The 26,839-nt window shown below is 46.0% G+C and overlaps 1 protein-coding gene across 3 annotated transcripts in view; it reads right to left on the reverse strand.

Moving 5' to 3' along the window:
* The window catches only part of VPS13A (vacuolar protein sorting 13 homolog A), a 2,314,464-nt gene that overhangs the window by 1,673,652 nt on the left and 613,973 nt on the right, over positions 1-26,839 (reverse strand). For all 3 annotated transcript variants that reach the window (XM_085633365.1, XM_085633382.1, XM_085633374.1), the window contains exons 28-29: positions 24,434-24,493; positions 24,174-24,336 (exon numbers count right to left, since the gene is read on the reverse strand). In XM_085633365.1, the coding sequence (XP_085489491.1) occupies positions 24,174-24,336; positions 24,434-24,493 (223 nt within the window). The remainder of the gene's footprint in view (positions 1-24,173; positions 24,337-24,433; positions 24,494-26,839) is intronic.

Consider the following 26,839-nt stretch of genomic DNA (forward strand, 5'->3'; position numbering starts at 1 on the left):
GAACCGCATCCCAATAAGGATCCCAGGTCAGAACAAAATGGTCCGTGAACCGGGGCAGGGGCAGGATAAACAGCATCCAGTGCAGCGCCTGTGGCGGGGCCAGGGGCGGTGCTGGGGCCGGAGCCAAGGGTAGCGCCGGGGCCGGAGCCAGCGGTGATGCACCTTGTGGTGCCGGGGCTTGAGCCGCGGGTGCTGGATCCAGTGGCTCCGGGGCTGGTGCCGGAGGCGGTGCCGCCAAGTCAACAGGATCTGGGCACTGGACCGTGGGGCCCGCAGGCACGCCGGCGGGAGCCCGAGGCTTAAACAGGCGGTCCATGTCAGCAAGAAACTCTTGCATCTGTTCGGGAGTCGCCAATGGACCTGGGAATAGCGGGCAGGACGCAGAACTCCCAGGTTCCGGAGGAGCCGCAGGGGCGGAGCCTCTGTCCCCCTCGTCCGCATCCAGGGATCGACGGGGGGACGTCGGAGAGTAAACACGCTTCTTCGACTTCTTCTTATGGCGTCGCTTACCGGAATCTGAAGGCGAAGACTTCGAGTCCGAGGTTCCGGTCCCGCGAGTGGTCCCGCGAACGGCCCCTAGACCCGGAGCGGAGTGCCGGACCTCCAGCAACTTCCGGCACCGCTCCCGCAAGGCCTTCGGGGCCATGGCACGGCAGTCCCGACAATCCCGGGAGTCATGGTCGGTGTCCAGGCAGTAGAGGTTGACATCATGGGGGTCCGCCACTGTCAGGGACTGCTGGTACCCCTTCCTCTTAGCACGGGAGCAGAATGTCACGAGTTCCCAGTACCTCCCCTACCCTTCCCAGTGTTCCGCGTAGTTAACCTGAGAGAACACACCAAGGAATTCCAGAGGGGGAAAGGGGATGGGACAGAGAAGAGACAGCCACTATTGTCCTTCGGGTTCTTCACTTTTCAGACCCTTCTATCTTCATGAACTGGACAGATGAATCTTTACTAAAAAAGAAAACGACATTTATTCAATAAATATCTTTCCTATCTATCCATGTGTTAGTGTATGGTGAAGACCTCCTCTAACACCTACTCTGTCTATAGTGACCAATGCTTCTCTTCTATTTATCTTGGTTCTTTATTTCTGTTCTGCTGTGGCACTGTAACTGAATGAAACAATATTAGTTTTCTTTTCCTTCTGCCTATCTCTGTTATTTTCTCTTTATCTGATAATTTCTTAGGGACCCTTACCCACTGCCTCGAGACGAGCGCCTCGACTGGATTCTGTTCTGGTGTGTAATATTTTTATGCAAGTTTATTTCTGTCTTCTGTGTGTGTTTGTCTGGAACTCCTTCTTCCTTCTACTCTTTTCAGCTCTCTAATTTCCTTGTATACTGTACACTACTCTCCACACTAAGAGTTCCTGAAAATGCGTCTGACTGAAAATGTCTTTTTACACTGTATGAAGCGTTCTCATGAATATGCTTATATGATAGACACTGCTCGGTTTATTCTCCTCAAAAGCTGCCCAAAACTGCAGTAGGTAACTGCTACTATAAGCTTGAAGACTGACACGCTACTACGACTCTCCTGAAAATATCTTAATATTTTATAACTGGAACAGTCTTACTTTGCTTCTCTCCGCTACGAACAACTAAGCTCAAGAACTGTGCTGCGCGACGAAGTGTCTTTTCCTGACTGACTTCACGACACTTGGCAAACGACCTTCTCTCCTCAATTTCTTGGTGAAGTGCGAAGCGGCAACCACTCAACACCTGTACCTTCATTATCTTTGTGGAACGCTAGAGCGCTAACCTGCAGCTCCTTCGGTCCAGTGTTGGCGGCCATTTTGGATTTAGATCGATCCTTTAAGAAGCTTAAGGAGCCGCTCCTCTTCTTATGAATGTTCGTTTTCAGCACCCTAGACCTTACACATGGCTTCAATCTTACTTTTGGTCTGACAGTCCAGACAGTACCCCCTCTCAAAGAGCTTCCTCCCGGCTTGGGCTTACTTGGAAATCTCCTATGAAACTCCCTAATCAATCTGGGGGCATGTACATTAGAGGATGGTTCCCAAGATCTTTCCTCTGGCCCATAGTTTTTCCAATCCAACAAATAATACAATTGTCCCTTTTGCACCTTAGCATCTAATGCTTGGTGTACCTCAAATTCTTCTCCTTTCTCAGTTTGGATTGGCTTTGGGGGTTTCTTGGTTCGTAAACCCTTTGAAACCTTTTTTAATAAAGAGACATGAAATACAGGATGAACCCGTAAGCCTTTGGGCAATTGTAACTGATAGTTGACTGCACTGAGTTTCTTCTTAACCAAATAAGGGCCTACAAATCTTGGCTGAAACTTTCTTACCCCTTTTAGTCTAAGATTCTTCGTGTTTAACCATACTTTATCCCATGCCTGTAAATCGGGTTCCTTTCTTCTCTTCTTGTCTGCATACAATGTGTAACTTTCCTCGGCCTTAGTCAAATGTTCAGTGGCTGATTTATGTATTTGTACCAGATGTTCTACTAAATCAGTAACAGCTGGTACATCTACTTCCTGGAAATTTAGAAATTGATGGGGATGCCTTCCAGTGTTCAGATAAAAAGGTGAGTAACCTGTGGACATATTTTTTACATTGTTATGTGCAAACTCTGCGGCCCATAGATAATCCGGCCAATCCCCCTCCTGCTCTAACAAACACAATCTGAGGTATTGCTCTAATTCCTGATTGGTTCGTTCGGTTTGACCGTCAGTTTCTGGGTGATAACTGGTTGTGTACCTAGTGTCTATACTCAATTTCTTTGTAAAGGCCTTCCAGAAATGGGATAAGAATTGGGAACCCCTATCCGATATTAACACCTTTGGTATTCCATGAGCTCGAACTATGTTCTGACTAAAGGTATGTGCCAAAGTTGCTGCCGTGGGAACCCCTTTTAAAGGTATAAAGTAGGCCATTTTGGTAAAAGCATCTACGCACACCAATATAGTATCAAACCCCTTGCTAGATGGTAAATCTACAGTCAAATCTAAGGTTATAGTGTGCCATGGATAGGGTGGAATGGGCAGAGGTTGCATTAACCCCTTGGGAGCTTGTCGTTCCGACTTTCCCCTAGCGCAGACCTCACACGTCGTTACGTAATGCCGTATGTCATTAATTACACCTGGCCACCAAAAACATCTCCTCACTCGATCTTCAGTGTTCGTGATGCCCTTGTGCCCAGCCAATATGTCATCATGACTTTCCTTCAAGGCTTTTTGCTGCATTTCTTGTGTTGGTAGGTAAAGAGCCCCATGGTGATATGGTAAGCCTCCTCGAATCTCTCGCCCAGGATCTTCTTTCACCCAGTTTTCCATTTCTGCCGAGGACATTGACATCTGCTCTTGTTCTTCCTGCGACTCTTGCAACACTGCTCCAATTACCTTATCAGCAGGTAAAATTGTTTGGATCTGGGTTTCTTCAAAAGTTCCTTCTGTTCCCCTTCTGGACAAGGCATCAGCCTTACCATTTTGAGAACCAGGACGATAAGTAATGACAAAGTCATAATCAGCGAAGTATAGAGACCAACGTAATTGTCTTGGAGTCAGGGTTCGGGCTGACTTTAAGAATTTTAGATTTCTATGATCTGTATAGACAGTTACCTTATGCCGCGCCCCCATCAAATAATGTCTCCACTCTTTGAATGCATCTTTGATGGCTAACAACTCCTTCTCAGTAATGGTGTAATTGATTTCCGCAGCAGTTAGTTTTCTCGAGCGGTAAGCCACAGGGTGCAGTTGTCCTGTGACCTTATGTCTTTGAGATAGCACTCCTCCTAAGGCCCAATTGGAGGCATCAGTTTCTACAAAGAATGGCTCTGAAGGATTGGGATGGAGTAATATTGGTGCAATGGTGAAATCCTTCTTCAGTAGGTTGAAAGATTCTTCAGCTTCCTTATTCCATTCAAACCGGACTCCTTTCTTGAGTAATCTTGTCATGGGAATTATTTTCTGAGAAAAATTTGGAATGAACCTCCTATAAAAATTGGCGAATCCTATGAAACTCTGGATTTCCTTTACTGATTTAGGAGACTCCCATTCCAACACTGCTTTGATCTTGTTTTCATCCATAGTCACTCCACTCGGGGCTAACACAAACCCCAAAAACTCCACTGTGGTAAATTGTTCTCTCGCAGTTTCTGCAGGACTTTCTTAACGTGTTCTTGATGTTCTTCCACAGTGTTTGAGTAGACGAGAATGTCATCTATGTATACAATGGCATTTCTATCAATGAATTCCTTCAGCACATCATTAATGAAGTGCTGAAAGACGGCTGGAGCATTACATAAGCCATATGGCATTACTTGATATTCAAAGAGCCCATGCTTGGTCCTGAATGCCGTCTTCCATTCATCCCCTTCTCGTATTCGGACTAGATGGTACGCCCCTCGCAAATCCAACTTGGTGTAGATTTTAGCTTCCTTCACCTGATCCAATAGCACAGAGATTAAAGGCAAAGGATATCGATTTTTTACAGTTATCCGATTTATTGCCTTGTAGTCTATACACGTCCTCAATGCTCCACTTTTATTCAGAATAAAAAAAAGTGGAGAAGAGACAGGGGATTGTGATGGCCTTATAAATCAGTTCTCCAAATACCTTCGTAAATACTCCTTCAAATGTTCATCTTCTCGCTCGGTTAAGGCATAAATTCTACTACAGGGAAGATTGCATTCTGGCTCCAATTCGATTTTGCAGTCGAAATTTCTATGCGAGGGAAGCTTCTCTGCTTCGGCTTCACTGAAAACCTCCTGAAATTCGGCATATTCTTCAGGCAACTCGATGGTATTTATCACACAGATTGTGGATTCTCTTTCACTTAAATGAAAAGCTGGCGTCCTTTCTTGATCTCGTAGACATTTGTGATAACAATTTTCCTTACAATATATTGAGTTCAATGTTACCGTTCGGGCCTCCCAATTGATGGTAGGGTTGTGTTCAGTAAGTCATGGCAGTCCCAATATCAATTGGAATTGTGGGGCATCTATTAAATTGAATTGTAAGCTTTCTCGATGTCCTTCCTCAGATTCCAACTCCACTGGTTCTGTATGGCTTACGATGGGCCCAGACGAAAGGTTTGTTCAGTCTACTGCTCGGACTGCCTCACTTCTTTCTTTCATGATTGCCTGCACTCCGATCTTTTCTGCAAACTTTAAATCACAAAAGTTGCCCGTTGCTCCTGAATCAATCATGACAGTTACTTGTTTCAAAACTCTTTCTCTAAACCGTAGCGTCATCATCACCACCATGTGCGGAGCCGCCGACTGTAAGGTATTCGCCAAGGTATGTCTTGTTGGAGCGGTTTCAGAATTAGCAACCACCAGTCCAACTCCACTTACTGGTGGTGCAAGGCGTTTTCCGACGTTTTCTGCTTTGGCTTCTTAGGACAATCCCGGACGAAATGTCCAGTACCTCCACAGTAAAGGCATTGCTTGTTCACCCTCCGTCTTTCCTTCTCTTCTTTAGAAAGCGGTCCTCGGATTGCTCCTATTTGCATAGGTTCACCCCCACGGGACAAGTCATTTTCCTTGTTGCCTTCTGTCCTTACTCGATCGAACTTCGCCACAGTTGGACGATAATCTCGTTTCCTCTCTCCTCTTCTCTCACTCTGACGAAAATCGATTTCTAAAACTAGATCAATTAATGCCGAAATCTCTGTGGGCCTATTGGGTACTTGTGCTAATGCATCCTTTAATTCATCCTTCAAGCCTCGATAAAACACTGCTGCTCTTTTGTTCTCCGGCCATTCAGTCTCCATAACCAACTTATTAAACTGGGCCAGGTAAGCCACTAAGTCTCGATTGTCCTGTTTTATCTCCAATAGCTCGTTATCAGTGGCCTGCGAAACTCTTCTTCCGTCAAAGATTCGAAGAAACTCTTTTTTAAATTCATCCAAATCATATAAGATTGGAGCATTACTGGTGACCAAGGGCATGGACCAAGACGCAGCATCCCCACTTAGGTAAGACAGGATAAATGCCATGCGAGACTGCGCGTCGGGGAAAAGTGCTGGACGACACAAAGTGTAATGTGCATTGTGTCAGAAATACTTGAGCCTTTTGGGGATCTCCACTGAAACGCTCAGGGGGTGCTAAAGGAATTACTGGGGACAGGGAGTGAATTACTTGTGTAGTAACCTTAGGTTGGGAATCCCGTGAATCACTAATACTCCCTTCAGTAAATGCTGAATATCTTAAGTTTGGGCCAGACTCAAAACTACTCATCTTTAGGGTTAAATCTGTAGTTTCTTTCCTCAGCTCCCTATTCTCCTCTCTAACTGAAATCAAATTCCCTTTGGATTCCCTCCAGGATTTCTCCTAACTTTTTTAGATCTAAACCTTTCGCCATTCTGCTCAGGTGCAAATAAAAACGTGGGCACTTCACTCTGTCAGGGACTGCTGGTACCCCTTCCTCTTAGCACGGGAGCAGAATGTCGCGAGTTCCCAGTACCTCCCCTACCCTTCCCAGTGTTCCGCGTAGTTAACCTGAGAGAACACACCAAGGAATTCCAGAGGGGGAAAGGGGATGGGACAGAGAAGAGACAGCCACTATTGTCCTTCGGGTTCTTCACTTTTCAGACCCTTCTATCTTCTTGGACAGGACAGATGAATCTTTACTAAAAAAGAAAACGACATTTATTCAATAAATATCTTTCCTATCTATCCATGTGTTAGTGTATGGTGAAGACCTCCTCTAACACCTACTCTGTCTATAGTGACCAATGCTTCTCTTCTATTTATCTTGGTTCTTTATTTCTGTTCTGCTGTGGCACTGTAACTGAATGAAACAATATTAGTTTTCTTTTCCTTCTGCCTATCTCTGTTATTTTCTCTTTATCTGATAATTTCTTAGGGACCCTTACCCACTGCCTCGAGACGAGCGCCTCGACTGGATTCTGTTCTGGTGTGTAAAATTTTTATACAAGTTTATTTCTGTCTTCTGTGTGTGTTTGTCTGGAACTCCTTCTTCCTTCTACTCTTTTCAGCTCTCTAATTTCCTTGTATACTGTACACTACGCTCCACACTAAGAGTTCCTGAAAATGCGTCTGACTGAAAATGTCTTGTTACACTGTATGAAGCGTTCTCATGAATATGCTTATATGATAGACACTGCTCGGTTTATTCTCCTCAAAAGCTGCCCAAAACTGCAGTAGGTAACTGCTACTATAAGCTTGAAGACTGACACGCTACTACGACTCTCCTGAAAATATCTTAATATTTTATAACTGGAACAGTCTTACTTTGCTTCTCTCCGCTACGAACAACTAAGCTCAAGAACTGTGCTGCGCGACGAAGTGTCTTTTCCTGACTGACTTCACGACACTTGGCAAACGACGTTCTCTCCTCAATTTCTTGGTGAAGTGCGAAGCGGCAACCGCTCAACACCTGTACCTTCATTATCTTTGTGGAACGCTAGAGCGCTAACCTGCAGCTCCTTCGGTCCAGTGTTGGCGGCCATTTTGGATTTAGATCGATCCTTTAATAAGCTTAAGGAGCCGCTCCTCTTCATATGAATGTTCGTTTTCAGCACCCTAGACCTTACACATGGCTTCAATCTTACTTTTGGTCTGACAGTCCTGACAGCCACCGACATATTACGGCGGCACGGCCCACAAGACTTAAAGACGGGCATCCCTACGTGCACCAGGAGACAAGAGAAGGAGACAAAAGTCTCAAAAAAGTGGTCAAAAAATGACCGGGGTACGTGCTCAATCCGGATCTGCGCTTTCGGCGCGGAAAAAGAAAACTAACGTCAGCGCGTATGGGTGGCGCCTAAGTAGCCTCCGTGACATCATCTCAGCGCGCACGACGCCAGTGACGGGCACAGAGCCGCACAGCGCCACCTACTGGTACGCAGGGGTACTGCTAAGCAGAAAACTTTCCGGATCCAGACTGACGCCTGGGGAATATTCTAAGGTAAGGAATCTATCACTAACATGTCTCTTTCAGATACATCATGTTAGCAGTGAATTCCTGCTCTCGTATCCTATGGGTATGGCCACAGCTACTGGCGGACCAGGGTCCAGCCTTTACATCGAGGGCTCACATAGACACCATGAGAAAATTCTGAACCAAACAGCAGAGAAAAAACAATCTAACAATGGAGCAGATGTCCATGCGCATTAACAGTAATAAGTGGAGTCACTATACTTCATACCTCGAAGGACTTCTTCAAGGAAAAACAACTTGCACACGTTCTAGCCCAACTCTAGATGGCAGGAGTATGCATAGCATGTGTATCTACAGCTACATATGCCACAGAAAAACATATTTTTTAGTTACAACGACAGTTGGCGACAGAGGAGAGTTCTCCTACTGGCTCAGAAAATGGATCATTTACACATAATTAACCTAAAAAAACTTACAATACTCTGAAAGCTGAAGATTAGACCGGTTAAATTCCAGGGTAGACCAGGAAAGTGACAGGAAAAGGTCACAGAGATGTTAGAGAAGACCTTTTCTCTGAGACTCCCTCACACACAACATGCACTAGAAATCAGTGTTATGGTGTCTTCCAGGAGAGTAGAAAAGCTCAGCACTTCCACCTCATTGGCTGAAGTATCGGTTGTTTCAAATTAGGTGTCCGTGCTTCTTAACAAACACTGTTGTAGAAGCCTATGGCCATTTGAATACTGGTAGCTGCTATTTAAAGCTACCATGCTAGAGTAGCCTTCTTAATATCCTATCTAGCAGGGGATGCGGCCCAATGGGCGATGCCATTAGTCAAAAGGGACGATCCCATATTGTATGATTGGGATTCCTTTCTCAAGGAATTAGAGAGAACTTTCAATCGTAGGGCTGCCACTCTATCGGCCGATCGAGACTTACTAGAACTTAAACAAGGGAATCGGGACTTAATTGCCTACCTTAATGATTTCCGTAGATTAGTAGCTGAAACGGAGTGGCCTGAATCCAAACAGGCGGCTATCTTCCACCAGGGTCTTAAAGAGGACATGAAGGATGTTTTAGCCCAAATCGACCCCCAACCCGCTAATTGTGAGGACCTAATCAGCCTGGTCCCAAGACTGGATCATCGTATAGGAGAAAGAAAGGGGGAGCCTAAGAAGAAGGAAAGATATACCCCGCGGGTGGACCACCCCAGAACCTTGGACCTAAAGCAGGAACCAAGATCCGAACCAATGGAGATGGGAACGGTTCGGGCACCTCTTTCCGTGGAGGAACGGGAGAATCGACGGAAGAAGGGGTTGTGCATATACGCGGGAAGAAAGGTCACTTCATCAAAGAGTGCCCTGTTAAATCTAGCTACCCAAGAACAGAGTACAAAAAGGTGTCGGTGGTTGCATCCGAGTCCTCTGCGGGAAACGAACGAGCTTGAAGATGGCAGAGCGGACCTCTTCAAGCCAAGTGCATATCCCTTCGCTGAAAGGAGAAGCGGCGAAAGAAACCCTTCATTTTTTTTGGGATATACAGCTGTTGATACACGATGATTGGCGATGGGTTAAGGTTAAGCTGGACTCCTACAACCGCTTCCGACTCCAGACCAGACCTGGGAACATATCTCGATTGATTTTGTGGTAAGAATTCCGGCAGATGAGGGGCATACAATCATCCTAGTCGTGGTGGATTATTTGACCAAAATGGCACACTTTGTGGCGTGTAAACAAATGCCCTCCGCTAGTTCACTAGCTCAGATGTTACTAACCCGCATAGTAAGATTGCACGGAATACCCAAGGTCATAATCACAGACAGGGGAGGTCAGTTTACAGCCAATTTTTGGAAGACATGGTGTTCAGCACTAGGAATCGCAGCACACACATCCACTAGCTTCCACCCCCAAACAGATGGTCAAACAGAAAGAGTAAACCAAACTCTAAAACAGTACTTAAGATGCTATACAGACGTAGCCACCGAAGCCTGGGTAGAGAAACTCTGGTTAGCAGAAGTAGCATATAACAGCGCGACACATAGTTCAACAAAGTTTGCCCCGTTCTATTGCACCTATGGGTACCACCCAGTGTTCACTCCCTTTCTTCATCCAGGCCAAGCAAAGAGAGTGCCCGAGGTACAGGAAAGAATTAAGGACATACAAACCACACTGAGGGCTGCTCAGGGAAATTTAAAAAAGGCTAAAATGCAGTATAAAGCGTTTGCAGACCGAGCCAGGCGTCAAGGACCCTCATAGAAAGTAGAGGAGTATGTGTGGCTATCAACCAAGCACATACGGTTTAAAAGATATAGCATATTTAATCCACGATACATCGGACCGTATAAAATAACCAAACTGATTAATCCTGTGGTGGTCAAGCTGGCCTTGCACTCCACCCTGAGAATACACCCCGCATTTCACGTGTCTTTGGTCAAACCAGCGCGGAAACAAAGCCGCAAAAAGCCTCCCCCGATCTTAATTAATCAGGAGGAAGAATACGAAGTGGGGGTATTGTTGACTTCAAAATACACCAAACTAAACTCTGGTATTTGGTGGCATGGAAGGGGTACGGAAACAAAGCGAATTCCTGGGAGCCGGCCACGGGGTACACGCTCCTCGGTACACTAAACTCTTCCACAAAAGGTTCCCCTTGAAACCATGCCCCTGCCAGTGTTCCTCGGGGGTGGGATGTACTGTCACGGCTCACAGCGGCGGCTGAAGGAACACGGCAGTGGCGTAGGCCCGAACACCGGCGCCGGGAAGAACTACACTTCCCAAGCACCGCTGGGTTCAGACGCAAGCAACGTCATCACGCCGCCGGAAGCCGTTAAAGATGACTTCCAGGGCAGCGGACGTTGCCGTTGATTCCAGGACGTCCCGAGTGCAAGTTCACATCAGATCTACGAGAGGCTGGTAGGGGTGCTCCGAGCACCAAACCTTGATCACTGTTTGTTCCATTACCAAGCCTCATTTTGATATTCCGTGACTTTGTTTGCACTTACCTTCGGCACCCCGTTGGTCGAGCCAAGCGGCTCTTGCGGGGCGTGCCCTTTCCTTACGCACCCCGTTGGTCGAGCCAAGCAGCTCTTGCGGGGTGTGCCCTTTCCTTACCTTTGGCACCGAGCTAAGCGGCTCTTGCGGGGCGTGCCCTTTCCTTACCTTTGGCACCCCGTTGGTGGAGCCAAGCGGCTCTTGCGGGGCGTGCCCTTTTCTTACCTTTGGCACCCCGTTGGTCGAGCCAAGCGGCTCTTGCGGAGCGTGCCCTTCCATTACCTTTGGCACCCTGTTGGTCGAGCCGAGAGGCTCTTGCGGGGTGTGCCCTTTCATCGACGCAGATATTCTATGAATTATTTTTGACTGCACTCTGCAGGTAATAACTCCTGGCTGTAATCGACCCCAAGCCTTTGGCTCAAGGAAACTCAGCGGCTGCTGGGAACTATACCCCGTTTCTCCCTTAAAACAAAGCAGAGGGGCCAGGGGGGATCTTGCCCTCATTGGGGAGTAGAACACGGTTGTGTGCAGGGGGCCAAACTTCTCATGGTGGTACAATATACGCTGTGGTGTAATCTCTTGTTGTTGTGTTTTGTTCGCCTTCTCTGCAGATTTGTCTCTAATTATAGGAGGAAAAGGCGCAGCAAGTACTGAGAGACGCCTCGCTCCTCCTTCCCTTTATTGGATGCCCAACAAACGCACTGGTGGCTGGGTGCTACAATTCCCGCTGGTATTCATGAGAGAATGTCTACACTGCTTGCTTTCTTTTACAGGCACCGCGCCAGGCGTAGCGTATGTTTCAGGGTAGTGTTATTTCCTTGTGCTATAATTGTATGGTAATATTCATAGTGCTTTACTCTCGTTCCAGGTCTCCCTCCCCGCTGTCCCCTTCCTTTCCTTCCCTCACTTGATCCCTCCAACGAGTCTGTCAGGTTCACTCAGACCTTGGGGATACCAAGGGGTGGAACCCATTTGAGCATCGTACGACTCCGAGGATTCACGGACCCTGACACAGAAAACGAAAAGGACCCCCACAGAAGACAAGCCACCCAGAGGGAGGCGAGCGCAGAAAATCAAGCTGAGGGTCCTCACAGAACGGGGAGGAAGGGCGGGTCGTGAAGGAATCTGCAGCTAGAATCGTCTCTACCAGATACATCGTTACCGAAGGTAAGTAACTTGTACATATGATAGAGACTACTAGCCGCAGATTTCTTAAAGTAGAATAGATACCCTAGCCATACCCAGAAGGGAGGAGGGCCTGCAAGAGAGCCTCCCCACCAGGAGAGACCAGGGCCCCAGTAGGGGACATGGCACAAGAACAAGAAGGAAAAGGCCAGGTAATCCTAAGCCCAACCAAGGGAGAGCGCCCAACACCCCGCAGGGGCAGACAGCACCCCAAAAGCCTCAAGGAACACAAGGGCCACCTCGAACCCAGTGAGAAGAGGTAGAGCCAGAGTCGGGGCCCACCGGAAAAAAACACATGCGCAGAGAGAGGAAAGAGACGACAACACCTTGGCCGCAAGCAGCGGACAAGGCCGGAATGGTACCACCGCCAACAGTACAGGCGGAAGAAACAAAGCACTGTTGCGCGCAGCCCCTGCAGAACCAGAGGCAGGGGCGCACGGAAACACATCAAGATTACAACGGTGGAGGAGAACAAGCAATCCTGCATGGGCACGCGCCGCCAGAAACAGGCAACACCATGGGAACAGCGCACCCTCCGACATACCGTGACGCCACAGAGAGCAAGGAACCCGAAAGGGTGACCACACCTCCCCAGCACATGACAGAGCTATGTAATAGCTACAAGTACCCCACATAGGGTAGGTTACCTCCCAAGAACCATGGGAACACCTCTTAGCAAAAAATTTCAGCGGCAGAGGACAAACAGAAAGACCTGCAGAAAAAACCCGCAGACTGCTTACCAAGCACCCAATAAAGAAGAGACAGAAGGCCTAATCTCAGGGCCTACCGGGCTTACCAACCGCCAAAACCACAAGTCAACAAAGGGCCGGACCAGCAGCCAACAGCACCAAGGGTCTAACAAAGGATCCCAAGACATATCAACCAGACAGACCACACAACCTGGGCTACCCGTTACAAGGCCCCAGGAAAATAACGGGAGAACACCTCCCAAAACACAGACTGACAGTCAGGTCACTGAGGGGGGGGAGGAGGAGAGCGAAGCCCCGCAAGAAACCTCTGAATAGCAGAATCCGCAGGGGCGTTGAATCAAAGGGGAGGTCAACCAGCCGTTCTCTAACGTTCTCAGGGAAAACACTATCCCGTAGCCAGGCATGGCGACGAAGTGCCACCTAAGTAGCCATGGTATGACCAAGCACCTCCGAAACGTCCAGAGCCGAGCGAAGAATAAATGTCGCCAGCTCTCGGCCATCCAACACATGGTGCCACAGATCAACGCAGGCACCCTCCTGAGAAGTGGAAGACATAAGGGGCTCCGCCGAGTCCCATAAGCAAGACGTTGCTCTGGCCAATACACAAAGAGTGTTAAGGGCCCGCAAAGCAGCACTGGAGGAGTCGAAGATGTTGTGCCCCCAGGAATCTAACCAGCGGGCCTCCTGTGTCGGGGGAAACAACACCGATGGCAAGGAGGGAAAGGCAGTCTGTAAAAGAGGGCCCCTGGTAGAAGGGTGGAGGGAAAGACAGACAGGATCATGCGGAGCAGGACGGTGGCGGTGCAGAAGAGGCTGGGGGCACCGGGTCCCCCGTGGCAGGCCGCCCCCAGACCCCCAAAAGAGAATTGTGGAGCGCAGCCTCAAAGGAAAAAAGCAGCTCCCGTCCACCAGAGCCCTGATGGAGAACCTCCTGCAGATCCGTGGGGAAATGGGCAGCTGGATCGCCCATGCGCAAGATTCCTGCAGTCGTGGAAACAGCCCAAACGAAGGCAGCACTCGCCTCCGTAGGGCCCCGCGGCGGGGAAAGCAGTTCCTCCGTGGGCGACGGCTGCAAGCTATCTGCGGGGAAAGACCGTGACGCCGACCTGCCCATGCGTGCCGAAAGGAGTTTCATCCGGTGCTCCCGCCGTGATTTCGGCTTCATTTGCTAACACGCCTCGCAGTCCGTTGATACGTGGTGCTCCCCCAAACACCACATACAGATGGTTTGAGGATCCATCGCTGACATCTGGCGCGCGCAGGAAGAGCACGTCTTGAAGCCCGAAGGCATTAGCACACTGTACCCAAGAAAACGCTAAGCATAAAAAGAAGGCCGGAAACAGGCCAGGAACACGGTCCGGGTCCGCGTTGCACGCAGAAAAGAAAACTGACGTCAGCGCGCCGGGGTGGGGCTTATGTGACCTTGCTGACGTCCCGCCCGCGGAGGACGTCGGGCAGAGTCGCAGGGTACCGCCCCCCCCCGGCACGCAGAGATGCTGGGCAAGAAAGTTTTCCGGGTCCAGTCTCACGCCTGGGGATAATTCTACGTTAAGAAATCTGCGGCTAGTAGTCTCTATCAGATACCTCAGGTAACAGCATTTGGTTTATTTCAGAGAGAAATTGTGTGGAGGAGCACAGGACAGAGATGTGCACACTGTAAAGCTTGGTAGCTTGCTTGAGACATCATGGGCATTGTTATGTAGTTAACTGAAAAGCTGCAGTGCCTGAGGCCTAGGGTGGGGAGGAAGTGGGCAAAGCATGTGAATTCCCGTCTCTAGAGAAAGTCTGCTTCCATCTGCCAATACATTCATTTTCCGAATGGGATATATTGCAAGTTATTTGTTCTATAGCCAGGAAATGCCACAGTCTACTTAACCAAAAGACAGCGGGAAGCAGCGCTCTTACTTTTTAGTGAAAGACAATCAGTTGCTTGGGAGTGCCTGCCGTATGTTTGATTAGGGCCCTGTATGCTAAGGTCATACCCTCCATGGTGACTTGTCTCAGTCTCAGCATTAGGATTTCAATATCCACCAGAATTAGGTATCTCAGAGTCCCTTTTAAGTGCTCCAGGATTTCCTTCAGATACTGATCAGCAAACAGGATCACTATGTGTGTATCTATGTTCCAGGTACCTGTTCAGAACACCAACATATCTTTGAAATGTAGAGGAACATGCGCTTGAGCCGTAGGCCGCTTCTCTTTGTGGGATACTACAGTGTTCTTTCAGGACCTCCCACCAAGTTTATCCCAGTGCTTATCAGAGATTGTGGTCTCAGCATCACACTGCCATCTGTGCTGAAAGAAGAGTTTCCAGGCCAATTTTTTATTTAGGATAGTTTGGTACATTCTGTGATAAGGCATCCGGAGTTTTTCCAAGGGAGTGAGGGTGTTAGGGGTGAGTAGATAAAGTGCCCTGTGTCGCAGCTGGAGGTATTGGAAGCAGTAAGCTTCAGACGAATGGAATTTTTGTTTGCATTGTTCGAAGGGCTTTCTGGCACATCCATGGAAGAGATCAGTTAGGACTCTGTATTATCCTGCCAACGAGTCTCAGAGGTGCAGTCGGGTTAAGGAAGATGGGAGTGCTAGGACACACGGAACATCGTGAGCCTCCTTCTGAATGCCACGAGGCCCCAAATCTCAGGGTCCATTCTGGTTGGGGTGGCAATATATGCATTTCTGGGTATGTGGGGCCACACAACCCAGGGCAAATGCCAGGGCAGCACGTTACAGCTTGTTCCATGTGGATCATTTCTTTTCACTTTCCCTCACCAGCCATTTTGAAATATATCATTAGTGTGCCACACAGTAGTCTCTTTCGAGATCAGGGCACCAAAGCCTCTCCCCTCCATGGGAGCCTTCAAAAAAGTGACAGAGATGCGAGGTCCCCCCATACACCACCACCAAACAAATACATTTAGTCTTTTTGGAGGGAGCATATGGAGCTGGTGGAGTAAGTGTTGAATGGGACTGAAACAGATACAATAACCTAGGGAGATTGTTCCTCTTGACTACGTTAATTTATCCCAGCCAGAATATGTAGGGGGGGCACCAGTGTCTTTCTAGAACTCTACAGAGTTCAGGCCAGTTAGCTTTGGTCCATGATTCCAAGTGTCTTGTAATATGAACACTTAGGTATCCAACAGAGCTGTGTGACCAGTGGAAGGGAGCAAGACTTTGGAGTCAGGGCTCCTCTGGGGTCGAGATTGAAAGATTCAATATTTGTGATTTCTGCTTGTTGAGCTTAAAGTCTGAGACCAAGTTAAAGCGATCAAGTAGGCCTAGCATCGCTGGGAAAGATGCAGAGGTGTTGGCAAGAATGACGAGCAAGTTGTCAGCAAAGAAGCGAGGCCTTGTGTGATTTTACCCAAAAGGGATTTCCTGACTACCTGCGTGAGACCCAGATTAGTAAAGCCAAGGCTTCAAGCAAGGCCAAAGAGGAGGGACAAGAGCGACCATACCAGTCTGGTTACCCTGGACAGCAGGAATGGGTGGGAGCACTGGCCGTTAATTTTAACTGATGCTGTGGGGGTGTATATCCTGCCAGGATCCAATCCTTTATCCTTGGACCAAGTAGGAGTTTGTCCGATACAGTGCCCAGGAAGACCCAGCTGACCGGGTTAAATGCTTTTTCAGCATCGAGTCAGTGGATAATAACTGGAATGCTTTTCTTTTGTGAGTTTTTTCGACTGAATGGACAAGTCTCCTTACATTGCCCGCTCCCTACCTTCTGGGGATAAACCGGACTTGGTCGGGATCAATCAGCCCAAATAGGAGGGGTTCCTGGCACATTGGCAGGATTTTCATGTGGAGCTTTGCATCTGCATTAAGAAGAGCCATGGGCCTTTAAGAGGCACATTGTGTGGAGCCCTAGCCCGCTTTGAGGATTAGCACAATTTAAGTGTCACACATGGCGGGAGTCAGGCTTGTGGTTGTCGTGAATTAGTTAAATAGTATGCATACGGTCGCCCATTCAAGGAAGAAATTAATTGTAAAACTCCAGTGGGAAGGCATTGGGACCTGGTGTTTGCCCTGAAGCAAGGGTGATAATGTTTCTCTTAATTCTGAGATATTTATGGGGACTTTAAGAGCTTCCCTCTGATCAGAAAAGAGCTGTCCGGGCACAGCTATCTATTTAGCTATTCATGCTGGATATGCATTTGTCTCCATGGCTATATAATGATTGAAAAAAAATCCTAAAGACCTCTTGTTTCTCTGGTTGATATATTGCCCAGAGCCATGCCTATTTTTTATTTTATCTATAGGGATTTTGATTCTATGGAGGAGAATTCTACTTGCTAATAGGGTTCCCACCTGGTCTCCTTTACCGTAGAAGAGATTTCCTATTTCCAGCAGAATACTCTCTGCGTGGTTCCCTCTGTTAACTTTCAGCCAACCTCTGAGGATAGCCAACTGTCTCTAGGTTTTCCACAAAGGTTTTTTTTAAAAATCTTATTGTTCAAGGGACCTAATCTCTGCTGAGAGCTTCTTATCAAGCAGTTTGGCTTCCTTGGCCCGGACAATCTCTATGGATCTGCTTACGTCACAAATAGTTGCTTAAAATGTATCCCAAATTATATGCAGGGATGGGTCAGAAAGTGAGTTCAGGATAAAGTATTCTTTGAGTGCCACTTCTATAGATGACATGTCTCTCAATGTGTCCAATTTCATTTGGCACATGTAGCCTCACGAGGATGGTGCATGGTGTCCCCCATGTAAATTCTAAGTGGGTGTGGACTTAGATGGCTATGTCTGATATAAGTGCAGACTCTAGGGAGCATAGTAAGAAGTGTGATTAACATATAATCTATACAGGAGAATGTAGTGTGCACATGGGAATAAAAGGAATAGTCCATCGTGTCAGGATTTAGATAGTGCCTTGCAACTACCAATTCTGGCTCTGTTGTCTCCTCTCGGAGATGGACGGACAGTGCTGCTGTCCCTGATAAAGCATGTTTGCTTTTGTCCGTCAGGTTACCAGGCCAGCTTTAAGTATCCTCATACTATTATGCCCCCCTCCCCCGATGCCATGCAGCTTCTTCGCTAGTGTGTTGTGTAGGAAGGAGTCTTGTGCAGTGTTCGGAGTCTAATAGGGAACTCATGGCACTGTAGATGGACTTTGATATAGCGTCCTTCTTCATCTCTCTTGATCCCAATACCGATGTTTCCTATGTGAGCTTTGCACAATATGGGCACTCAAGCAATTTAATCCCCAGCTGAGGCCCAACATTTGAGGGTATACATTGTATGCTGCATGCATGTTTGGTCCTTTTTAAGGAAGTGGGTTTTTTGTAAAAATATAATGTGGGGGTCTCTATTAAGAAGATAACTATTTCTGATGCCTTTAATGTGGCAAGTTCAGGCACCTCTCGTTAAGGAGCTGAGTTTCAGAGGATGAGCTTTCCTGACCATGAGGATGTCTTGCCATACAGAACGGCTCTCAAACTTCCTGGGGGTTGGGTCTGAGGTTTGTGTCTGTGTCTTTCCTATCCCACCTAAAAGAGAAATAAATATAAAAAGACCAGCAAGGCCAAACCAGGTATCCCTACCTATTGTAATCGGGTTTGAGATACAGGCAACCCCCTCGTAAGGAAGAGTCCTTGGAGGTAGGGACATTGTGTGGTGGATGGCAAGCCGGAGGCAGCAGTGCGGAGCAAGCGCAAATAATCATAGTACATCGCATAGCGCTTGTCCTATTGCTGGCCTCTCAGTAAACTCTGGCTACTTTCCTCCCTTCCAGATGCTGGTAAAATTTGTTATGACTCGGGCACAAACTCTTTTCAGTGCTTTTCGCTGTCCGACCTGTAGATGAGGGGCTTGCTTTCCGGTCCAGGGACATCCCCCCCCCCCCCCCCCCCCACCCCCTAATCACTATCATGGTCTGGTTGCTGAGGGTATTTTGATGCATGTGAAGCTGTGGTGGGGGTAGTGGGGAATGTCTTATTGAGTATTTAGATTGCTGCATCACAAGGCAACCATCCAGAGAGTGCTTGGTTGGAGGGAGACAGCCAGAGGGGAGGGTTGTGTATGTTTATTAGAGCCCCCAATGGCCAAGGAAAAGTCCCAGAAAGGGCAGCGCGTGCGGTAATCAGTGCGTCTTGATCTGCACGGGGTACCCCTTTTTGGCCCCTCTTGCGCTTATGACGAGACCTCAGTGCAGTCCAATCTTGCATATGGCGACCCCCCTAAAGAAGTTTGCTGCAAGTTGTGCTCTCCCTGTGAGGTATGGGGGTTAGGCCTGGTCCCCTCTACAGTGGGAGAGCCCCCCATTTGCGTCCACTCCAGGGCTCCTCAGGTGGTTCCAAACCCCTCCCCTCCCAGTTGCTTGGTGTGAAGGGGATATAAGACCATCAAGCGACCAAGTGTGGGTAAAGCAGCGCAGTCTTCTCCCCACTTCGCTGGGCTGTGTCCAGATTCAGACAGAGCACATCAGCACCCCAGGACCCCAAACGCACCAAACCCGATTCTGCTCTGCCAGTACAGTTTCAAAAGGCTTGAAGCCTATGGAGACTGTTCTGTGGATCACACCCGCAGGCCGCAACTGAGGGGAGTTGAAGTTACTTGTGGAGGAGCAGTAGTTAGGGGTTCATCAAGTTTACTGGCACTGATGCCACTTCAACTGTAGTGGTGGCCTATGGGGCAGTCAAACCTGCAGGTCTTTGGGCCTTTCCCTGTTATCCAGGGAGGATATAATGGCGGCTGCAAATGTCTGAGTGAAGCTGCCTCCACAAGGTTGGTGTTGGATTGGGGGGTGGGGAGGGGGTGTTGGTGTGGTTTCTAGTGGGTAGCATGGGCACTGGTACCCATGAAGCTCTGACTACTATTGAACAGGTGCCAGATTCCCTCAGGCTAATAACCAGCAAGCCCCATCTCTGAGAAGCCCCATTAAGGGGCCCGGTGATGGTGGCACACCAGTCGCCATCCCGAACTAGGGCCGGCATTGCTTGTTCTGGGGCCTCTGTCTCCAGTGCAGATGGTGGGCATCTGTTCATCAAAGATGCTGTCACTGGAGCCCACACCACCGGTCCTCAATCCTTTCTGCGGTAAAAAAACAATGGTTCGGGTGTGGCCAAAAGGTCCAATAATAAAGTGATCCTAAGGAGAGCACTTATGGTTAGAGAGCTGAAGATTAATTATTTTAAAGGAGCAAAAAAATTAATAATGTACATAGGGACACAAGTCATTTCATGTGAAACATTTATTTCCACAACAATAGAATTCAGGTGCTCACACAATAAGTGAAAGAGGCGTGACGTGTAGAGTGATGGTGAAGTTTAAAATAACGGCATTGCATTGACAACAATAGTGTAAAACTCCTCAAGCAAATTTATAGAATAGGAAGAGTTTTGTAGTAAAGGGTCAACGGCGTTTCGATCTAAACTGTTCGAGATCATCATCAGGGCATATAACGGGTGAGCAAGCTGAATTGATGCAATTATTCGTAGCGCAAGGAAGAGCAATTGAGGGCTTCAGAAAACAGCTGAGGGTAGACAAGTTCACCCAGATTAATTCGCTGAAGGTACGAGCGTGATGCTGCTTGGGCTGTTCACATTGAACAGCCCAAGCAGCATGACGCGCTGAGCTCCTCTCCCAAGACTTTCCAAATATGAACTGGGAGTGACTTTAACTAAACTTATTGGCAGAAAATCGTTAAGCGCAACTTATACAGCTGACCCTGCCTTTCAAGTTTACACACACGTGATCTTCTCACGCTCGTACCTTCAGAGAATTAATCTGGGTGAACTCGTCTACTTTCAGCTGTTTTCTGAAGCCCTCAATTGCTCTTCCTTGCGCTACGAATAATTGCATCAATTCAGCTTGCTCACCCGTTATATGTCCTGATGATGATCTCGAACAGTTGAGATCGAAACGCCGTTGACCCTTTACAACAAAACTCTTCCTATTCTATAAAGTTGCTTGAGGAGTTTTACACTATTGTTGTCAATGCGATGCCATTATTTTAAACTTCACCATCACTCTGCACGTCACGCCTCTTTCACTTATTGTGTGAGCACCTGAATTCTATTGTTGTGGAAATAAATGTTTCACATGAACTGACTTATGTCCCTATGTACATTATACATTTTTTTGCACCTTTAAAATAATTAATCTTCAACTCTCTAACCATAAGTGCTCTCCTTAGGATCACTTTATTATTGGACCTTTTGGCCACACCCGAACCATTGTTTTTTTACCGCATATTTCACCCCAGGTTCACGTTTTGGGGTACCCTTGTTTTTCTTAAAACTCAATCCTTTCTGCAGCAGCCCTGGGTCCAGGCCAGTTGCTTACAAAATGGGAGAAAATGGAAGCCACATTGGTCGAGGCTCAGCGACTGCATACCTCCATGGCTGTTCCGGAGCTATGCGTTGTACTGAGAACCCCGGAGGACCTCTGTTGATGTTGCTGCCTGCTCCTGATCATGAGAGCCGTGGCCTGGGAGGGGTGCATAGCAATCCGTTAGGGCCACTGGAGAGGAGGAGCAGCACCATGCATCATACTCCATTCCTGTTTAGCTGCGCCGCCTGTGATGATTTTTTAACATAAGCTTTTGACAAGAGAGGGAGTGATTTGTACTGATGGAGGCATTGACATTCTGAATATGCTTAACGCTGGATTCAGATAGATTTATTATTACAACTTCTAGTGATAATACAAGGCTAGAGATGGATGAAACATTGATCAAAGATAAAGTGTGCCTATATCAGGCTAAGAAGCGGCTTCACTTTTATCTATAGTGAGAACTGAAGGGACATGGGGGTGTTTTGGTTCAGGTGCAGTTCTGCCATCGATTTAATATGAACTCCAATAAAATGCATTGAGTAACTCATGGTCACTTTGATGGTAGGTTTATCAGTCCACATATCTGAATGAGAATTTGCATTAATCTGTACGGCTAAAATGATTTCCATATTATTCAGTAGGAATTAAGTCTAGTCTAAGTGAGTTGAAAGTCATTCTATCTATCTTTGACATGCTGGCAATGGGCAGAAGAGTATGCAGCTAAAATTTGTGAAAAGTAACTGTACCGCCCTTCAACCACCTCCTCTCTTATTCCAAAATGACAAACCAGCAGTTCATTAAATTAAACATTGACACCAAAGTTAGGAACAAAGAAAAACAAACATTTTCATCAAAAGACACTTCACCATCAAGTCTGCAAGAAAAAGCCCGGAAAATGATAACAGTAATACAAGACAGTGATAACGGCCAACTATTAGCTGCATTAATGCCACAGCTATAACATACTTAGTAAGATAGTTAGATGGAGGTTCAAATCCAGGATGATATATGTAAGATGTTGCTATTATATATAAGCTGTTTAGTTTGTACTGTTAGGATGAAGAAGATGTTCAGCGGAATTCTGCAAGGAGAACTTTAATCTTTCTTTAATTGTGGTTCAGCAAGCTTGTCTATAATGAATCATTCCCACCCATATAACCCTTCATGAATGAGCACCTAAATTCTAACTCTGCTTTTCCAAGGTGTCCCTCATGTGCCAACTCTACAATTTTTCTACTTAAACATTCAGGGGGCACAAATTTGTTGTTGTGACAAATCTTTTCATCTATTATACAAAGTTCAAACCTTTCTACCCAAAACTCCTTGACTTCCTCAATAACCTTGCTGCACTTTGAAGGCCAACCATGAATAATCATTTCTTTGATCAGACTTAAACTTTTGATTTCTGATAGAGCAGTTAACTGAATAGATAAAATGGTACTGTCTAACACTTCTTCTTGTGTTTCTTGTTGCAGAGGTGATATAGACAAGAAATCAGCAATTTTATTTTCCCTACCAGAGACATACTTCAATTTGAAACAAAAAATTTCCAGACGCAAAATCCACTTAAGATATATGAGGTGTACAATGCTCAATTTCTTCAATGGAGAACATGAACACAAGTGGTTTTTGATCAGTACGTATTGTGAGGTTTATGTCCCATAGAGGGAATTTTAAGTGTGTCACGGTCTAGAAATAGGCTAAAGATTCCTTTTCAATAACAGAATATTTACATTCTGCTTTAGTAAGACACCTGGACGCAAAAGCTATAATCTTTTCTCACCCTTCACCTTTCTGCGAAAGCGTTGCTCCCAGACCTTTGTAGTGAGGATGTTTTTTTCTAGGGAATTTGACAATTTCATTCTTCAATGTGTCCACCATGTTTATATCAGGGCCGGACTGGGAATTATTTGTACGATGAGTACAAAGAACAAACCACTAATTACTTAAACTTCATAAATAGATAATAAGATCTAATAGAAAAAGATATACTTACAGAGAAGAGAAATTAAATTATAACAGAACCCTTTTAGGGTTGACAGAGATAAAGACAGAGCAGAGCACCATCCTTAAAAGTAATGGTGTAACAAGCAGTTTAGAACTACAACTGTTTTTATGTAACTGAAAACGAGAGGAAGACAAGAACGGTCTCTGTGTCCATGCAATTTCTAAGTCAGCTGACTATCTATGAATTTAGCCATTATTTTTATGTTCAATGACCATAAATCTGGATGTGCGGGCAAGTAGATAAATGCTCCTTTTTAATCAAAGAGGCCACGCAAACACATGCTTTTCAAATGCTGGAATAGGTCTTGAGGATGCAGTCAGGGACACAGCAAAATGATCTTGCTATCCAAAGATGGTCAATCATCTGTACATACATCAAAGAAATATCACTAATGCACAGTAAGAGCTAAAAAGGGATTAAAGAGGAAAACCCTGCTACTAAATGTCAACAAGTACAGTGGGAAGGTGTGGTCTTCGGAAGACGCAAGCACAAAGAACTAGGAACCCTTGAAGCCTTCTTCACAGAAGTGTAAGGTACCTAATGTAAGCAGATATTAATTTGTGAAGATCTTGGGAAGAATTATATTGCCTTGCAAGGCTGTGCCAGACAAAGTGAGTATTAGGTGGAGCAGAGAGCAATAATACTCCTCGATTGTTTGATGAGACACCTAATCTTTTCAGTAGCTCGAGGCTTGCCTCAAGCTACGGACCATTGAGGTTATTTACTTCTTTACTAACTGAAAGGTTTATGATCGCGATGGATGAGGTTCAGTGGGCATACAGGTAAAACAAAGGAGGAATGTCTCATGCATTTGAAGGAGCCATAAACATGCCCCATAACCTGCAATTTCAATAATGCAGTACATAATACTCCAATGTGCATCAAAGCTGGCTAGATTTTAATAGTTTCAGGTAAACTCTACACTCTATTGCTCTTAAGTATATCCCCACTCATATTTCTCAGCATAAAGGTAATTGTGAAGCTGACTTCCTATAGAAAAATACATATCTGATTTATTACTGACTGAACCAAAAAATTTAACTTTTAAATACATCAAATGTACAGCACCAATACAAATGTTGAAAAGTATTTAAAGCTGAAATTATATTTCATACGCATGGAACATACTTATTATTTTCTTATGAACTTCTTCTTTTTTCTCTTCTTCAATGTCCTGCACCTCTTCTGGTGCTGCTTTATTCTCAGATTGAGGAACAAGATTATTCAAAAAGTTCATGGTGCACAAAAGTGCTTCAGTATGCAGATGGATATCCAGCGAGGAGAAGTTGACCTACAGATATAGGTAAACAACAACAGGAACAGTTGTATAAAGGGTAATGAACATTTTTAAAGGCCGGCTGTTCGGAAAACCATGTATCAAATCATACCTTAATTAGCTGCTCAACATTTTTGTAAGTTGTCTTAAATTCTGGTCCATTCATGTCAGCCTGTCCATTAAAAACAACAAAAAATGATTTTACCATTAGTCACATCCTTCTAATGCTATACAGTCTTTAAAGAAATGGTACACCTAGAGCATCTAGGAGCATTTAAGACACCGGGAAAATGGATTAACTTATGACAATGACTGGAGTTAATCTTTAATAATTTTCAGGGTGGTAAACTACTCACAAAAGATTTATTAATAGATGCACACCTTACAAACATGTAGGTGTCGACCACCTTTTGCAGCTGCCCAGTCTTGGAAAGATATGCACACATGGAACATTACACAATGAAGCAGAATTTTCTGAGCGAAAATCCATTTACAAAAGCAAAATCACATTCTGAAGGTTCCATGTACCACTTAGGTGTGCACACAACTTTTGAAATTGTACTCCTATAGGGACTGATTCACAAAACTGAAAGAAACAAATGTCAGAAAACATAGTTCTTGAGGCTAACTCCTATTGTTGGAATAAATGTTTAAGCTTTTGGGGATTTCATAAAGTATTTCAGGAGCCCTGGCTATCAACGCATTTTGGCAAATACATATGATTACTTATCCATAACAATTTCTAGATATGGAAATGTAGCAGGTATTAATTTCCACAAGCAGAAATGCAACAGAAAACGTGATTTGCAGTTAAGGTCTGTTATCTTTTTCCCCACTGATGAAAAATGTCCTTGTTAGAAAATATTTTTAGCTACACACATCAATTTTGTAGTGTTCCCTTTCCTTCTGCACTATGAAGGAAAATGTTACTTACCCAGCAAGCATCTGTTTGTGGCATGTAGAGCTGTAGATTCACATGCTGTGCATACTCCTGCCATCTACTCTTGGGCCCGAAAGGGTGCAAGTTATTTTTCTTAGAAAGTCTTTTTGAGTCACAAGGTACAGTGACTCCACCTATTGCTGGTAAAGCACATGGATATCAGCTCCTTTGTTTGATTGCTTTCTGCATGGCGGTCGAGGATGAAAATGGAGTGTAGCGATACAGGTGAGAGGTGATCATGAAGAGAAAAGTAAAGAATATAGGAAATCTGCAACAACAAAAGGCTTCCGTGTAGGAGGGTGGACCCATGTGAATCTGCAGCACTACATGCCATGAACAGATGCTTACAGGGTAAGTAACATTTTGCATTTGAGGCATGTGTGGCTGTAAATACACATGCTGTGCATAGACAGTAATGCAGTCCTCCCCTAAGCGGTGGCTAGCCTGGGGATTTTGCAGAAGATTGAAAAAGTGTACAGAGTACAGCCTGGGCAAAATTAGCTAATTGGCATGCCAATACTTCCATAAAATGTTTAGTAAAAGTGTGTAGTGTGGACCACATAGCTTTTTTGCAGATACCAGCTATAACAAAAATTCCCTATGAAGGCCAAAGTGGCCCCCTTTCTACAGGTCGAGTGGGCTCAGTGGGATAGGGAAAGATCTCTAGGCATTTGCATTAGCACATCTGAATACATTTAATAATCAACCTGGATATGCCTGAATTGGAAAGAGGCGCCCCTTGTGCGGCTTTGAGAAGGCAACAAAAAGTTGTTCAGTCTTGCAAAAGGGTTTTGTTCTATTCACATAGTACATAAGGGCTTCCTTCACATCCAGACTACAGGAGGCCTCTCTGCGACAAAATCGGGTTGGGGAAAGAAATCAGGTAGCTCTATGGATTGCTTAAGGGGGAAGAGAGAAACCATTTTAGGAAGCAACTTATTTTTATTGTGGATGACAACCCTATCTCTGTTAAAGCTTAGAGCTCACTGACACGCCTGAGAGAGGTGATAGCGACAAAGAAGGCCACCTTCCAGGAGAGGAATTGAAGGGGCAAGAATAGAGGGGCTCAAATCGAGGGCCCATGAGACTAGTGAGAACAATGTTTAGATTCCATACAGGAACCACGGGGACCCTTGGAGGAACGACTCTTCTCAGATCTTCCATAAAAGCTTCGATAACAGGGATATACGTTCTCTATTTTGAAGGTAGACGGCCACTGAAGCTAAGTGGAGCCGAATGGAAGTGTAGGCTAGTCCCCAGGTCTGTAAGGGTTGAAGGTAGCAGACAATGTCCTGGACGCTCGCTGTCAAAGTGACAATGTGTCGTGATAAGCAGTAGTAGACAAATAGTTTTCACTTTGCCGTATAGTAGGCATGTGTAGTGGGCCTGCATGCTCCTTTAAGAATGTCTGTGCATTTCAAAGAAAGGTTTAGGGTTCAAGGTGCCTGATCTCTCGATGGTTGAGTGAACAGGTCCAGCCCGTTTGGGAGCCTCTCGTGCAGAATCACAGAGTTCTAGAATGCTGTTGAACCAGGGTTGTGTAGCCACCAGGATAATGGTGAGAGACATCTGCTGAAG

This window comes from Triturus cristatus, chromosome 2_1 (genome assembly GCF_964204655.1).
Source record: "Triturus cristatus chromosome 2_1, aTriCri1.1, whole genome shotgun sequence".
Classification (NCBI taxonomy): domain Eukaryota; kingdom Metazoa; phylum Chordata; class Amphibia; order Caudata; family Salamandridae; genus Triturus; species Triturus cristatus.